Source organism: Onychomys torridus, chromosome 21 (genome assembly GCF_903995425.1).
Source record: "Onychomys torridus chromosome 21, mOncTor1.1, whole genome shotgun sequence".
In the NCBI taxonomy this organism is placed as follows: Eukaryota; Metazoa; Chordata; class Mammalia; order Rodentia; family Cricetidae; genus Onychomys; species Onychomys torridus.
Window position 1 is genome coordinate 35120931 of NC_050463.1, and position 16483 is coordinate 35137413.

A 16483-nucleotide genomic window follows, 5' to 3' on the forward strand; every position below is an offset into this window, starting at 1 on the left:
ACCAAGGCAAGCAAGCAAAAAGCAAGGCTTGCTTCTGTCTCCGGTTGTCTGGGCTGCCACCAGAAGGAGCCGTCCACACTAGGGCGATGGAGAAAATTCTTCCTCACAGGAGTGCCCCACTGCTTGCCTTCTAGTTGCTTCCGGATCCAGTCACGTTGACAACCAAGGTTTGCCATCACAGAGGAGTCTCACAGTCTCGGGCATCCATTCCGCTGTTGGCTTTCTGCGGCCTCTTGCTCCCAAGCAGCCTTTGCGGAATAAAGTATACATCATCGGGATGCAGATTAAGGACACCAGAAGAGGGCGTGGGAAAGAGCTCTCAGGTGTGTTCCTTCCGGTGTTCTCCTGTCCTGGACGCTTTACAGGGCCTTCTCTCTCACGAGATGCCTCTCTCTGCACAGATAGGAGTGTTGTGGGCTGCTCACCAGAGAAGACTGTGAGGATGCGGGTCTAAGCCAATAGAAAGTCTTTATTAGCCAGCCCCCAAGCGCACTGGGTGCTCAGGATCCCAGTGTAGCCCCGAGCCTTTCTCAGGGTGAGTGTTTAAGCATAAAAACCATGTTCTGGGTTGACACACTTCACTTAACAAGCACAGTTAGCCAGAATTGGTATGACGGAAGCTGAAAGGCAAGGTTAGTACCTTTAGAGACTTTCCCAGAACTATGGACTTGGATGGATTGGGCTTTTGTTTTAGTTTTGGCAGGTGGTACTGTCCACGTACTGAGTTTTACAGCCTGAATGGAACTTCCATCATGGAGTCAGTTGTGCTAAGGTCTAGGGGCCCACTACAGTGAGCACCCATATTTTACAGCATAGAATTGAGACACGGGGAAGCTTTATATCACTGTATGTATGAGCTTGATGTGTGTGGACACACGTGTCATGGCATGCGTGTGGAGGTTGGAGGGCAATCAGGGAGTCTGTTCTTTCCTTCCACCTTTATGTGGGTTCTGGGAATTGAACTTAGGCCACCAGGTTCATGTGGCAAGCATCTTTACCTTCTGAGTCATTTCCTGGCCCCAGGGAAGATTTTAACGGGAAGAACTAAGATGGGTCTTATCTCTCGTAAGTACTAATCAGATGTCCTATGATGAGCTGACTGTACTAGGCAGAATAACGCCACCGCCCCAGTGTCCTCACCCTGGTCTCCAGACACTGCGATGCCGCTGCCTTACATGGCAAAGGGACTCTGTCAGTGTGACTGGGCTAAGGACCCTGAGGTACCTAGGAAAATGTCAGGGTCCAGTGTAATCACCGGGAACCTTCAGCTTGCCTGTTTTATTTGAGCCAAGGTCATATATATATATATAGCCAAGGTTGGCCTTGAACTCCTGATTCTCCTGCCTCTACCCAGGAAGAGCTGCAATTACAGGCATGTGATAACAAACTCAGTTTTCCATGAGTCCTTAGAGCGGGAGACCTTCCCTTGCTGTGTCTAAGGGAGACCGGACTACTGAAGGAACTTGAGGACCCCCAGAAGCCAAGGGAAGGCAAGGGCAGCCCCCTGAGCCACCTGAAAAGAAGGCAGCCCTGACTACCTTAATGCTGGCTGCTGGCTCGGGGTGTCCCGTTCAGGCTCCACCCTCCAGGAATGGTAAGAAAAGTCATGTGTTGAGGCAGCTGTGGAAAAATGGATGCACTTCCCAGGTGCCAGTTTCCACCTTGGAGAACTCACCCCGCAAGGGAGACAGAGGAGAGGACTCTTCCTCACATAGGGGAGCCTAAGGGGCCACATTGGCTGGGGGTTAATGCTGCCTGGGGATCAGGGAGGCACAGAGCTGGTGAGCTAGGGTGCGTCTTTAGGATAATGGAAGGTTTTTTTGTTTGTTTGTTTCAGGTGGGGAAAGGGGGTAGGAAATCTAGGCTGAGGGGACAGTATGCGAACACACAGGGATAAGAGGGGTGCAGTGTGTTCCCAGCTACAGCTGTGAGACAGTGGAGCCAGGGAATGTGGAGAGGCAGTGTGTGTGTGTGTGTGTGTGTGTGTGTGTGTGTGTGTCCTTGGAGTGAGTAGAAGGTGGGTATCTCCAGGCTTTCTGAAGAGAAGGTTCCTGGGGGGGGGTGAGTTCTGGTCACCAGAAGCTCCCTCCTGTCTCTCTTCTTGGAGTCTTGTTTTGTGCCTTAGACATGGACACGAAGGGTCTGGGGAATCGATTCAGTCAGTAGAATACTTGCCACAGGAGTTGGGACCCGAACTCAGGTCCCCAGAACTCACACAGAAAGTGAGGCACAGCAACGCGCCCCTGCAACTCCTGTGCTCTCTGTGTGCGATAGGTGTATGCCTAGCTAGATGGAGGTGCTTCTGGGTTCAGTCAGAGGTCCTGTCTCAGAAACTAAAGGTAGAGAGGGATGGAGGACACTGACGTTGACCTCTGACCTCTACATACATGTAGTTAAGATTACAATTGCTATGATGAAACACCTTGACCACGGCTTACAGAAGAAAGTGTTTTAGTTGGGGGCTTGTTATAGCTTCAGAAGGTTTTAGTCTGTGACCATCACAGTGGGGAGCATGGTGGTCAGGCAGGCAGGCATGGCACTGGAGCAGTAGCTGAGAGCTTATATCCTGATCCGCAGGCAGAGAGAGAAAGACTGAGTCTGATAGGAGTTTTTGAAGCCTCAAAGCCTACCTCTTCCAACAAGGCCACACCTCCTAATCCTCCCTAAACAGTTCCACCAACTGGGAACCAAAGATTCAAATACATGAGCCTATAAGGGCCACTCTTATATAAACACAGACACACACACAAATACACCACACATACACAGAATTTTTAAAAAGTGGATATATATTTGTGCCTTCTAGTCTGCAATTAATCCTTGATGGTTTCAGAATAAAAATAGTAATCTGAGGCTGGAGAGATGGCTTGGCCATTAAGAGCACTGGCTGCTCTTGCAGAGGACCCAGGTTTGGTTCCTAGCAGCCACAAGGCAGGTCACAACCACATGCCCCAGGATACCCTATGGGTATTTAAGTCTGAATTGGAAAAGAGAGCTGACAAAGTTTAACCCTTTTTCCTGTGTGTGTGTGTGTGTGTGTGTGTGTGTGTGGTGTCTTTCTCCATTGCTCTCCACTTTATTTTTTGAGACAGGTTGTCTCATTGAACATGGAGCTCCTTGATTGGCTGGACTGTCTGGCCAACAAACCCCGGACCCACCTGTCTTCACCCTCCTTTCAGTGTTGGAGTCATGGACACACGTTACCATGACTGGTTTTTCACATGGTGTCCGGGGAGCCAAGCTCAGGTCCCCATGCTTGCACACACAACTATCTTCCCAACCCTTAATTTAAAAAATACTTTTGTGTGTATGGATGTGTTCATATGAGTGTGCGTGCGTGCGTGCGTGCGTGTGCGCGTGCATGTGTGTGCGTGTGCGTGCGTGCGTGTGCGTGTGTATGTGCGCGCGCGCGTGTGTGTGCGCGTGCGTGCGTGCGTGCGTGCGTGTGTGCATGTGTGTGTGTGAACTTTGCGGAGCAGGCTTGGCTATACTAGCTGTCAAGCTCTAGGGCTGCCCCATCCCACCCTCTCTGGGATTGCAAGTTCTCACCTCCCTGCCTGGCTTTTTATTTGGGTTCTGGAGCTCTGAACTCAGGTCCCCAATGCCTCTGAGGCAGGGTTTTTTGTTTGTTTGTTTGTTTGTTTGTTTTTTACCAGCCTGGCCCCTTAAAGATTAAAAAAAAAAATTAACAAAGCATTGTTGAGTGTTTATCATGGTCGTCACTCCATGTAAAAAAAGAAAATCAAAATCTTGTTCCTGGGCTTCGTCTTGGAGTGGGGTGAAAACCATTACAGTTATAACAGACTCCAGCATGTGTGAATACAGGTGTGAACAATGTGCAAGGACCCTGCCTGGGTCTCCCGTGGCTGTCATAACAAGTTAGTGCAAACAGGGTGGAGTCAGATTAGAATGTTTCTTGCCTTCACGTCTCCAGCGGCTAGCAGTCTGAACTCTGAGTACCAGCAGAACTGTTACTATCTAAGGGTCTTAATCGAGTTTGTTTTCTCTGCCAGTTAAAGAATTAAGAGGCTGGAGAAATCTTGACAGCAACAGGTAGCGGCGGAGAAATCTCAGACACCATAAACAGGTGCAGACAGAACCAGCGATTGAAGAAAGACTTTTTATTGGGGTGAGGAAACACATACACGCAGCAGATTCACAGGGAAGAGACCCCTGTAAAGCAGAGGGGTGACCCGGGAAGCCGGAAAAGCCAGTGTCTTCTCGAGGGCTGGGATTTTTAAGAGTTTTCCTCTCCTAATTCAGGGTTGGTCAGTTTGAAGAAAGATGGATGGTTGATTGGTCCACAACTGTTGTGTAACATGTCCTGATCCCATGGCCTCAAACTTGCTGAGCCAGTCCATCACTGATGGGAGAGGAAGCCTGCAAGGCCTTTGTTTTAAGGTCTTTTATCTTGGGTCAGGAGGGTGAGGAAGAAGCTGGCCATCCCGGAAGTTCACCCCCTTTATCACTTATCCATGGCCCCTCCCTCTCCCTGTCCGTCTGCCTCACCGGAAGTCTCCTAATTCTTAGCCACTCCAAACCTCATTTCCGTGGGAGGGCTTGAGGGGAAAAAGCCTTCTTGCCCCCCACTCCCGAGTCTGGTGGCTCCCAGAATTCCTGGCTTGGAGCTCATCCCTCCAGTCTTGTCCTCTGTCACAGGCACAGGCCCCCCTCCTTTGTAAGGACTTGGGGCCTTCTCCAGTCATCCAGGGTGATCTGATTTCCACATCCTTTACTCAGTTACACCTGCAAAGACCCTTTCCTCAAAGTGGTTCATCCACAGGTTCCTGGGGTTTGGATGTTTATCTATTTGGGTGCGGGTACCATTCAAACTACTACATATACCTGTGTGCACACTGCACCCTGACACACGAACATGTACATGCATTCACATACAAGATTAAAAATATAAGAAAGTAAAGTGACTAAGGTACTTGAGGCCAGCGGCAAAGTGAAGGTGACATATGACTGTTCTATATAACCCTTAGAACATGAACCGGGGAGAAGGCTCCATCACAGAGCTTGCAAGCATGGAGCCCTAAATTCAGCCCCTAGAACGCACACACAAAAAGCCTGACAGGGTGACATGCATTTGTAATCCCTGGGGCTTCTGGCCAGTCAGCTCGCCCAACTGGTGAACCTCAGGCCAGTGAGAAATCCTATCGCAAAAAACAAGGATAGCCTGCCATGGAGGCATGTGACATTGGTCCCAGCCCACAGAAGACAGAAGCAGGCAGATCTCAGGAGTTCAAGGCCAGCATGTTCTACATAGTGAGTTCCAGCCCAGCCAGGGCTACATAGACAGGCCCTGCCTAAAACAAACAAACAAACAAACAAACAAACAAACAAACAGAGGATGGTTTCTCAGGAACAACACATGAACTTGACCTCTAGTCTCCATATACCTGTGTGCATGCTGCACCCACACACATGAACATATGTGTATGTCCACATAGAAAACTTAAAAAATGAATTACAAATCTAAAAAGATTCTTATAGTACCTAGCAAGGCGGGTGGGCTAACAAATATTTAAATGAGGTAGTGTCACGATCAGGCATAAACTTGGAAGGATCATCTTTGCTGGGATGTAGAGAATGGGCAGAGAAAGGAGATGAAGTTCTGGGTGAAGGATGGTTCTTGATTCCTCAGATGAGACAGGATGGCTCTGTTTGTGTGTGTAACTGCTAGGATGGTAGATTTTTTTTTTTTAAATATTATGTATGTGTGTATGCTCTATTAGTGTGCCTGGTACCCACAGAGGTCAGAAGAGGTTGTAGAATCTCCTGGAACTACAGATGGTTGTGGGTAGCCATGTTGGTGCTGGGAATCGAACTTGGGTCCTTTGGAAGAGCAGCCAGTTTTTTTGTTTGTTTGGTTCTTTTGAAGACCCAGAGGTCTTCAGCTTCCTCCCTCAGCCCCACCTTGTGGGCATGACCAAAGCCTCAATGGGGGTTGGAATTTCCAGGCCAAGGCTGGGATGGCTACCCACTATACAACTCGCAGATGACCCCTAGGGTGACCCTTCATCTGCTCCCAGCTAAGGCATTTCCAGCCGCTTCTTGCTGTTCTAGACTCTTCACCTGCTCTCCCCTATCCCCAGAAGGCCTGCAAAGGCTTGTTAGTATGAAGTCCTATGGAGCCTCTTCCCAAGGGCCCTGGCTTGAGCTCTTTGGGAACCCATGACATTCCCACGGAGGCCTTGGGATGACTCAGCATTCACAGTGGTTGTGCTCCTGGGCCGAATTTCACCTCTCTGGTCCCCGTCCGGGTCACAGCAGAACGGTGTCTGGAGTCTCCTTTGGCTCCTGCATCCAGGAGTCTCCAGCTTCCGCTGTCAGGGAGAAGAGGGGTCTGAGGCCTCAGTTACACAGGGGCAGGTAACCAGGGAGGCTTCGCTAGCACTCCTGCTCTGCTGTGGGGTCTGGAGCAAGTTATTGCCAGTCTCTGAGTGGGGTTTCTTTACCTGTAAAACAGGGGCCTTAGCAGTACTATCCCATGTGGTGAGAGAACACATCAGACAGATGCCTGGGAGGCTGGAGCCACATGGGGGACGGCACCAGTGTGAGAGCTGATTGTTTCAAGAGCAGCCGTGGAATAGCCGCTCTGTTCAGAGCCTTAGCTTGACAGCAGAGGACCTTGGCCCCCACTGCTGACGCGGCGAGCTAAGACAAGCTGACTGTGAATCACCAGTACATGTATGTCTTGGCTGTACACCAACTACATTTGCTTTGCCCAGTGAGTGGCCTGGAGGCTGTGGCTGTGGTTAAGGATCAGACAAGCCAGAGCAGGATGAGGAACAGGAGAGACTTCCAGGAAAATGCCAGTCGGCACACACACACATGGCCGCTCACACACATGCTCACTCATGCTTCACACACGTGCTCAGCCACACTCATACAGTCTGACTCGCACATACTTAAAGTGTTCACAGATATGCCCTCCCACACATGCAGGTACCATGCTCCACCATATGCTTTCTCTCTCTGTCACACACACACACACACACACACACACGCACACACACACGCACACACGCATGTACATGCATGCACACACTGAATCATACATGCTTTCTCATACCTAAGCTCTTACATATGCTGACTCACGCATGCATGCTCATCATGTTTACTCACATATGCTCTCTCATACTCACATGCTTACACGTTCTCACATAATTCACACTTAGTCATTCATGCCTCTTATATGGTCTCACACACACACATGCTTTCATGTGTGCTCACTCACATATAACTCACCCTCAGTGACTCATAGTCTCGCCTGCTGGCACACATACTCACATGCTCACACACACACACACACACACACACACACACACACACACACACAGCCTCTCATTCTCACACATAATTTGTTTACCCTTATTCTCTCACATAATGCTCTCTCTCACACACACATGCTCTCACTTAAGCTCACACGTGCCGCATACATGCTTACTCATGCCCTCTAACACATATCGGACATATACTTATTCACATACACTGACCCATATACGTGCTCACACATGCGCACTCACCTAGACATTCACACAAACGCTCATAGACACCTATTCATAGATGAACACACACACACACACACACACACACACACACACACACACACACACTCCCTCTTCTCTTATTCTCCCACGTTCTTGCACCCACCTGTATCCATAGTGGCTCCAGAATCAATACAGAAGCAGAAGTACGGAGACACAGAGGCAGACAGAGAGACAAAGAACCGAGGACATACGGACAGCAGGCCAGTGCGGCCAGAGAGAAATTGTAATAGAACCAAGAGATACAGCTGAAGGACCGAGGAAGAGGCCTTGCACACGCCATGGGTGCCAGAGCTGCTCACTATCTAGGAGGTGGACAGGCTCCGCCAACATGTTCTGTATAGGTTTGCTAACCATTTTGTGCACTACCCCCACCCAACATTCTGTTATGGTCTTGCTCTGAGCCCATGGCCCCGATCTCCTGGGCTCAAGCTCTCCTGCCTTGCCTTCCATGAGCAGAGGGCATGAGTTACCAAGCATGCCAGCGATCTGGTTTCACATTTTCCCTTCTACCATGATCATGTCTGGGGATCAGTGCTCTGGTGGTGCTGGCTGGTTTTATGTCAGCTTGACACAAACCAGAGTCATTTTGGAAGAGGGAACCTCAGTGATGCCCTCACAAACTGGCCTGTGATTCATTTTCTTGATTGATTAGTGATGCAAGTGGGCCTGGCTCTCTGTGGGTGGCGCGATCCCTGGGCAAGTGGTCCTGGATGGTATAAGAAGGCATGCTGAGCAAGTCAGTAAGCAGCACTCCTCCATGGCCTCTGCATCAGCTCCTGCCTCCAGGTTCCTGCCCTGTGTGAGTTCCTGTCCTGACTTCCTTCAGCAATAGAGCATGACAACCTGAGAGTTGTAAGCTAAAACGCTCTCCCCATCCATTGCTCCATCTCCTGGTGTATTATCACAGCAATAAAAACCCTAAGATGCCCACCTTGTGCCACAGGAACACTGAGGCACAGGAGGCCGAGGAGTCCCAAGTCCCCAGATAGCCTGGAAGCTAGTGTAAAGGCCAGTGCTTCTGTCCTCCAGGTAACAGGACCCAGACCTCTGAGCTGCTGGCAGCTAGGCAGGGGTCTGAGCCTTACAGGGGGAGCTCTGGGGTCTGCCCCAGCTTTTCCGCCCACTGCCCTGCTCTGGTCATCCCAGCACATGCACCTGCTGGATACCTGCATTGGACTCTTTTGGTTCCTGCCTGGGCACCACTGCTCAGTCTCTCGCACAAGCCTGGAAGAACTAGGAAGGACACCTCCCCATCCCCCACTGCCTCACCCCCCCCCCACAAGCACCCTGTAACTCCTAGCATAGGGCAGTGGATGGAGGACTACCCTCTAGTGATGTCTCCAGCAGGATGGAGCCCCCCTCCCCACTTTCCCCTGCTCTACAAACCCTAGAAATCACTATTTTCCTAGTGCCCTCTCACTCTTTCCCCCTAGAATGGCGTCTCTAATTAAACCACCTGGCAGTCTCCGGCTCGCTCTGCTTTCAGGGCCCTCCTGGTACCCGGTCCCAGGGGGATTCATGATCTTCTCTCCTCTCTCCACCCCCTACCCATGGGACAACAGAGCTCTGCTCTGGCCTATTGTTTGCAGCATTCAGGAGCCACCATATCCCCTGGGGGGGCGGGGCAAATCACTCTTGTTTATCCAATAACAATTACTTCTCAGCAATCATCCCAGTTCTGAACCAGGCCAACAAAATAGGAGACCTTCAACAAAGTCTACTCCATAGACCTTCAGCAAAGTCTGCCCCATAGATGTTCAACAAAGACTACCCCATAGACCTTCAACAAAGACTACCCATAGACCTTCAACAAAGACTACTCCATAGACCTTCAGCAAAGACTACCTCATAGACCTTCAGCAAAGACTACCTCATAGACCTTCAGCAAAGACTACCCCATAGACCTTCAGCAAAGACTACCCCATAGACCTTCAGCAAAGACTACTCCATAGACCTTCAGCAAAGACTATCCCATAGACCTTCAGCAAAGACTATCCCATAGACCTTCAGCAAAGACTACCTCATAGACCTTCAGCAAAGTCTACTCCATAGACCTTCAATAAAGTCTACCCATAGACCTTCAACAAAGACTACCCCATAGGGCCTAGGTTAGGATGGTGTAGGTGTCAGGACTCCCTCCTGGCTTCAGCCCACACCCACAGTTCTGGTTTTCCTCAAGGATATGTGTGAAGGACAAGTCACACAGGCATTTTAAAGTCAAATTTACAGCTTTTGGTGATGGAATTGAAACATGTTGTTCAGGTCCTGACCAGGCACAATGGACTGCCGAGAAACATCACCCCACAAGCCCATACTTCTCTTGACCTGTTGGTAGTGGGGATAGAACTTGGGGCCTCACTCATGCTGCATGTTAGGTGAGTGCTGTAGCACAGGCTACCCCCAGCCCTCAAGGGCAGTTATGTTATAGAGATAGCATCTCATGTTGTCCATGCTGGCCTCCAACTTGATTTGTAGCTGAGGACAACATTGAGCTTCTGCTCCTCTGTCTCCGGAGTGCTGGGATTACAGGTGTGTGCCACCCTCTCTGGTTTATGCAATGTTGGGATTCGAACCTAGAGCCTCATACATTCTGAGCAAGCACTCTGCCCACTTAGTTCAATGAATTATATTCCCAGACCTGAGAGCAGTTAGTTTTAAATGTCCTTCGACCTGAATGTTTGCAGTACCAGGGGAGAAGGCCAGATGATTGCCTCAGGGGCAGCCAGCATCCTTAGACAGTACCATCTCAGCTGGGTAGTGGTGGCCTATTAAAGGCCTATGCCTTTAATCCCAGCACTTGGGAGGCAGAGGCAGGCAGATCTCTGTGAGTTCAAGGCCAGCCAGAGCTGTTACACAGATAAACCCTGTCTCGAAAAACAAACAGCAAACAAAAATGTACCATCTCTTTTAGGGAGTCATCCATTCATTCTGCTTAAGTATTGATTATGCTAGTGCCAGGGACTCTGGGAGGCATTGCGAATCACACTGGTGAGTTCCTGCACGGGTGAGCTGGGGTGGTGAGTAGCTCCTCTGAGTTTAAATGTTCACTCCATGTGTCTAGCTGCCAGGGAGGCCTCAGCTGATCTACAACTGTCTTCCAGCATCCACAGGAAAGAGCACACCCCTGACTGGGAATGCAGAGCAGGCTGGGGGCTATGCTGCGGACTTTCCTGTTGCCAGGCATTGGCAGGGTGGCTCTAGACACCTCCAATGTGTCGCTTTCAGGCCCAATCACATCCTCTCTTCCCAACCTGACAGGCTCCTGTCCAATTGTAAAGTAATCAGCAACAGTGAACTGTGTCTACCTGAGCGGCTGCCTTGTTGGTAGATGTGGTACCCAGCAGTAGGCAGAGGATGAGGTCGGGTCTTCTGCTCTTCATGTCCCCCTGGCTCTTAGAAGATGCCAGTAAACAGGTTCCTATAGCAGGGAGTAAGATTAGGGAAGGACACTGAGTGAGCAGCAAAGCTGAGGTCAGGAGTGTCTCCGAGGGGAGCCTTCTCATGTCTCACTTCAACATTCAGGTCGAAGGACATTTAAAACTAACCACTCTCGGGTCTGGGGATATAGTTCACTGAACTAAGCGGGCAGAGTGCTTGCTCAGCATGTATGAGGCTCTAGGTTCGAATCCCAACAGGCAGGAGAGATGGCTCAATGGTTAAGAGCACCGGCTGCTCTTGCAGAAGACCCAGGTTTGGGTCCCAGCACCCACATAATGACTCACATCAATTCCAGTCCAAGGGGATCTGATGCCCTCTTCTGGTTTCTTTGAGCATTGGGCATGCACACAGTGGACATACATACACAGGGGCAGAATACTCATACAAAGAAAATAAAAGAAACAGGATTGTAAAGGGGATGGGAGTCTGGAACACAAGTAGTGGTAGAATCCCTGTTGAGGAACCTCAGGGCAGGACCCAGGCATATGGCATGGCCTTGCCACAAGAGGGAGCATGAGGACCCCAAGAATTGGGGGGAACTTGTAATTGAGTGAGTGTCCCTGTGACAAAATAAACCCTGCCAGGTGCTGGGGTGCATTCCTTTAACCCCAGCACGTGGGAGGCAGAGCCAGGAGGATGTCCAAGTTCAAGGTCAGCCCGATCTACAAATAGAGTTCCAGGACAGCCAGGGCTACACGGAGAAACTCTAACAAAATAAACAACAAGGGGTTGGGGATTTAGCTTAGTGGTAGAGTGCTTTCCTAGCAAGCACAAGGCCCTGGGTTCGATCCTCAGCTCCAGAAAATAAATAGATAGATAGATAGATAGATAGATAGATAGATAGATAGATAATGAACAAATGAACAAACAACAAAACAAAAACCAATGTATTCATGGGCATTTAAAGTTATTTTTATTTTTTAAAAGATTTATTTATTTATTATGTATACAGCATGTATGACCAACCAGAAGAGGGCACCAGACCTTTATTACAGATGTTTGTGAGCCACCATGTGGTTGCTGGGAATTGAACTCAGGACCTCTGGAAGAGCAGTCAGTGCTCTTAACCTCTGAGCCATCTCTCCAGCCCCCTATTTTTTATTTTATCTTTTTTTTTTTTTTTGAGCTGAGGATCGAACACAGGGCCTTGTGCTTGCTAGGCAAACGCTCTACCACTGAGCTAAATCACCGTCCCTATTTTTTATTTTATGTGTGAATTGTTGCCTGCATGTATGTATGTGCTCTGTATATGTGCCTGGTGTCCATGGTGGCCACAAGAGGGCGCCAAATTCCATTGAACTGGAGTCACTGAAGGTTTTTTTAGACACCAGGTAGATGCTGGGGACTGAACCCCAGTCCTCTGCAAGAATAGTAAGTGCACTTAACCACCAAGCCACCTCTCCAGCCCCTAGACTTTGTTTTGTTTTGTTTTTTGAGACAGGGTTTCTCTGTGTAGCTTTGTGCCTTTCCTGGAACTCGCTGTGGAGACCAGGCTGTCCTCAAACTCAGAGATCCGCCTGGCTCTGCCTCCCGAGTGCTGGGATTAAAGGCATGCGCCACCACTGCCAGGCCCCTAGACTTTTTTTTTTTTAAATTATTTTATTTATTATGAGTCTTTTTCCGTTTGCTTGTGTGTTTGTATACGTCTTGAGTGCCTGGTTGCCATCAGAGGCCTGGAGAGGGCGCCAGATCCCCCGGAATTGAAGTTACAGATTGTTGTGAACCTCTCAAGGCAGGTGCTGGAAACCAAACCTGGATCCTCTGCAGGAACAGCAAGTGCTCTTAACTACTGTCCTTACGAGGCCTGAACCAAGGACCTTGTTCAAGGACATACTAGGCATGTCCTCTACCACAGAGCGGTATCCCCAGCAGTTCAGGCACACCTCATCTTTATGTTTTCATGAGACCAGGAAGGTCTCACATAGCGTAGGCTGACTTCAGGCTTGATATGCAGCTAAGGGTGACCTTGAACTTCTGATCGTGCTGGGATTCCAGGCATTTATCACTTTTGCGGACTGAATCTCAGGCCTTGTTCATGCTAGCCAGGCACTCTATCAACCGACTCTGCCCGCAGCATATTTTTTCCTTTCTCCCTTCCTTCCTCTCCCCCCCCCCCCCCCTTCCTCAACACATTCCTTTGTTGAAGGTAAAAAGCCATGTCCGTTACCATCAAGAAACAAGTTAAAACACATTTCTGGACCCCAAACAACTTAAAACAAGGGGGGTGACGCTTCATTCAGACCACCCTCCTTCTATATTCAAAGTTATCACACCCTGCCTTTCTAATCAAAGCTCTGGGGAGTGTGGGCTGAGGCAGGGTGGGGTCTCCAGACAAGATGGGGGCCACTCATACATACAGCAGCAACGGCAGATCATGGACCTATGCCCTGGGTGCTGGGAATGTATGCCTTAAGTTCTAAACAGGCACCCACCCAAACATGACAAGGCATCCCTAGCCAGCACCTACCCCCTCCCCCCCACCTGATCCACCTGATCCCTTAATGCTGAGGGCTGCCCTCTGTCCCTCAGCACATTTTCTTCCAACAAGGCGTTCTGGCAAATTCAAGGAAAATAAAATTGATACTTCGGTTTAGGAGACCGATAGATTCAAAAGGAGCATTTGCGTCGTAGGAGGTGCACCGGAGACCTTCGTGAAGCAAGGCCACTTCCAGCTCCACGTGCCAGGCACCAACCGAAGCTACTCCAGTCCGCTTTTATCACCAGGTTAGGCTGCCTTATCTCCTCTCTGAGAGATCAAGCCCCACGCTTGAGGCCTGGGCTGCCAGGGTGGGCGGGGACACTGAGACGGGGCGCGCCCACTCGGGGAGCGGCCCCCAAACCTCAGCCCAGGCCTCTCCTGGCCCCGGAAGGAAGCCAGGGTTGAAGAAGGGGGTGCCCCCGAGCACGCCTCACCTGCAGGGAGTGCACATCCCGGGCTTTGATCCTCCGTAACACAGGCCTGCCCGAGGCAAGGTGTGGATTCGCCTCGTTCCTTCCTTTCTGCCACCCACCCGGTGTTTCCACGCAGCTCTCGCCGGGCGCTGGGACGTGGGGGTGAGGGGGGACACTGGGGACAGCGAGGGGCCCCTCCACCCCGCGCCTTGGAGGCGGCGACAAGGCGGGGAGGGGCCGCCCGCCTCCCGGGGCCTGCGGCGCGCGTGGATCAGTGTGCAGAGCGCGGCGCACGGACTCGGCTGGCTCGCCCTGCGTGCGGGAAGAGGATGCTGGCAGGCTGCCCCGGCCTGGGCCCGCCATCCGCAGCGTGCGCCGCCGCCGTCCCCCGCGCCCGCGGATGCTGAGCCGCAGCCCCGCGCCTCTCCCGGCCCGACCCGGGGCCTGACGGCCAGGGGAGCCGCGCTCCAGCTCCGGGAGGACGAACTGGCGCGGCGGCGCGGCGGGGAGCAGCCTGCGGCTCGCTGAAGCCCGCCTGGCCCGGCCCCGCAACCCCGACCAGCCCCGGCCGGCCCCGGAGCGCGCGGCTCCCGAGTTCTCGTACAGGTCAGCGCCAAGCCAGGATCCAGGGCTGGGCTTCCGCGAAGCTGCAGAGCCCGAGGTTGGGAAGGGGCTGCTGGATGGAGTCTCCCAGGGTTGGGTGGGGGAAAGGAAGTAAACAGAAGGAAGATGCGGGAATCCCCAGGACCGCCCCTGCGCCTTCCAGGCACGTTTTATTTTCAGCTTTGCAGGGATTGGGCCTGGAGGGACTTTTAGGTGTGGAAGTCAGGGACAGAGCCGGGCAGGCGAGGGATGGAGAGGTGGCTAGGCCCCTCCAGAAGCCAGAGGCAGGAAACCGGGTGTCTGGTGTGGACAGGACTGAGTGTGTGTGGGCGTGCTTGGGAGACTGGGGTTGGAGGCTTATGTAGCCAGGGATCTGTGTGAGGGGTGGGGTGGGTGGCGAGGGAAGAGGCGCTTCTACTTAGCCATGTCCTCTTAAGTTGCAGATGATTGGTGCCACCTGTGTCCTGAGAACCTACTTAGCACTCCTGTCCCAGGTGATCTCCCTTCATCCACAGCCAAGAGGGGCCTCCCCACCTTCCCCGGTTAGGAAGCCCTGGTGAACAGCCTGACCCGGACTCCTCCCTCGTTCCTTCGAAGCCGCCACCAGCCAAGATGCCGAGGAACCAGGGCTTCTCCGATCCCGAGTACTCGGCAGAGTACTCAGCTGAGTACTCGGTCAGCCTGCCCTCTGACCCCGACCGCGGGGTCGGCCGGACCCATGAAATTTCTGTGCGGAACTCGGGGTCCTGCCTGTGCCTGCCTCGCTTTATGCGGCTGACCTTCGTGCCTGAGTCCTTGGAGAACCTCTACCAGACCTACTTCAAAAGGCAGCGCCATGAGACACTGCTGGTGCTGGTGGTCTTCGCCGCTCTCTTCGACTGCTACGTGGTGGTGATGTGCGCGGTGGTCTTCTCCAGCGACAAGCTGGCGCCCCTCATGGTGGCTGGCATTGGTCTGGTGTTGGACATCATCCTCTTTGTGCTCTGCAAAAAGGGCCTGCTCCCGGACCGAGTGAGCCGCAAAGTGGTACCCTACCTGCTGTGGTTGCTCATCACGGCCCAGATCTTCTCCTACCTGGGCCTGAACTTTGCACGTGCCCACGCAGCCAGCGACACGGTGGGTTGGCAGGCCTTCTTCGTCTTCTCCTTCTTCATTACGCTGCCCCTCAGCCTCAGCCCCATCGTCATCATCTCCGTGGTCTCCTGTGTTGTGCACACGCTCGTCTTGGGGGTCACTGTGGCCCAGCAGCAGCAGGAGGAGCTGCAGGGGTTACAGCTTCTGAGGGAGGTGAGTGCCACGCGCCACGCTCCTCCCGTCCATCCTGTGCCTTCCCCTTCCACCCAGGTCTCACCCAGGTGGGATTGCTTTCAACACCCCCCCTGATGGACCCCCCCCCCCCTCCCCGTGCCATCTGATGCAGAACATTGGGCCTCAGGGCTACTCAGCCACCTGTGCTGGGTAGAGCAAGTGACAGCCCCTTGGGGTCTTGGTGTGGAGAAAGTCTTGGCCTGCCATTCCCGTCAGTGACCCCAGTCACTTCTTGTGGCAAATCCTGATCTCTAGCTGTCTTTGCTTAACTCGAGATGGGACTTGACTTGGGCGAGCTCAGTGCTCTCCGTCGAGTGGGGATACTGCCTGCCCCGCACACAGAAATGGCTGTTACTGAGATCCAAGGGAACGTGGGTGCCAGCCTGTTGTTGGGTTATGTGAAGAGCTGTAAGGAGCGGAGACGTGATTATCGGAGATCCCGCTCCAGCCCGAGTGTCCCCAGCAGATAGGTGGTAGAAGGAAGGGTGGTCTCCCCGTAAAAGTCAGGGTGTGGGGACACAGCTGGGGACAGTTGCCTTAGCCACTGTGGTGTGGGGCATGCTGGTCCTAGTGGGCTATTTCTGCTCGAAGGGATAGGACATTTGGCTACAGCTTTAACTAGTTTGTGTCCCCACCAAGTGCTGAGAGAGACAGACATCCCAAGCCTGCAAGAAGATGGGCTG

At 52.0% G+C, this 16483-nt stretch overlaps 1 protein-coding gene across 7 annotated transcripts in view; it reads left to right on the forward strand.

Moving 5' to 3' along the window:
• Nucleotides 1-13756: 13756 nt before the first annotated feature.
• Adcy3 (adenylate cyclase 3) overlaps nt 13757-16483 on the forward strand; it is a 73026-nt gene continuing 70299 nt past the window's right edge. The window contains exons 1-2 of one of the 7 annotated variants that reach the window (XM_036170354.1): nt 13757-14495; nt 14930-15779. In XM_036170354.1, coding sequence (XP_036026247.1) covers nt 15105-15779 — 675 coding nt within the window. In that variant the 5' untranslated portion in view covers nt 13757-14495; nt 14930-15104. Of the gene's footprint in view, nt 14551-14929; nt 15780-16483 lie in introns of all 7 variants that reach the window. The other 6 variants (XM_036170352.1, XM_036170353.1, XM_036170348.1 and 3 more) reach the window with 6 other exon arrangements.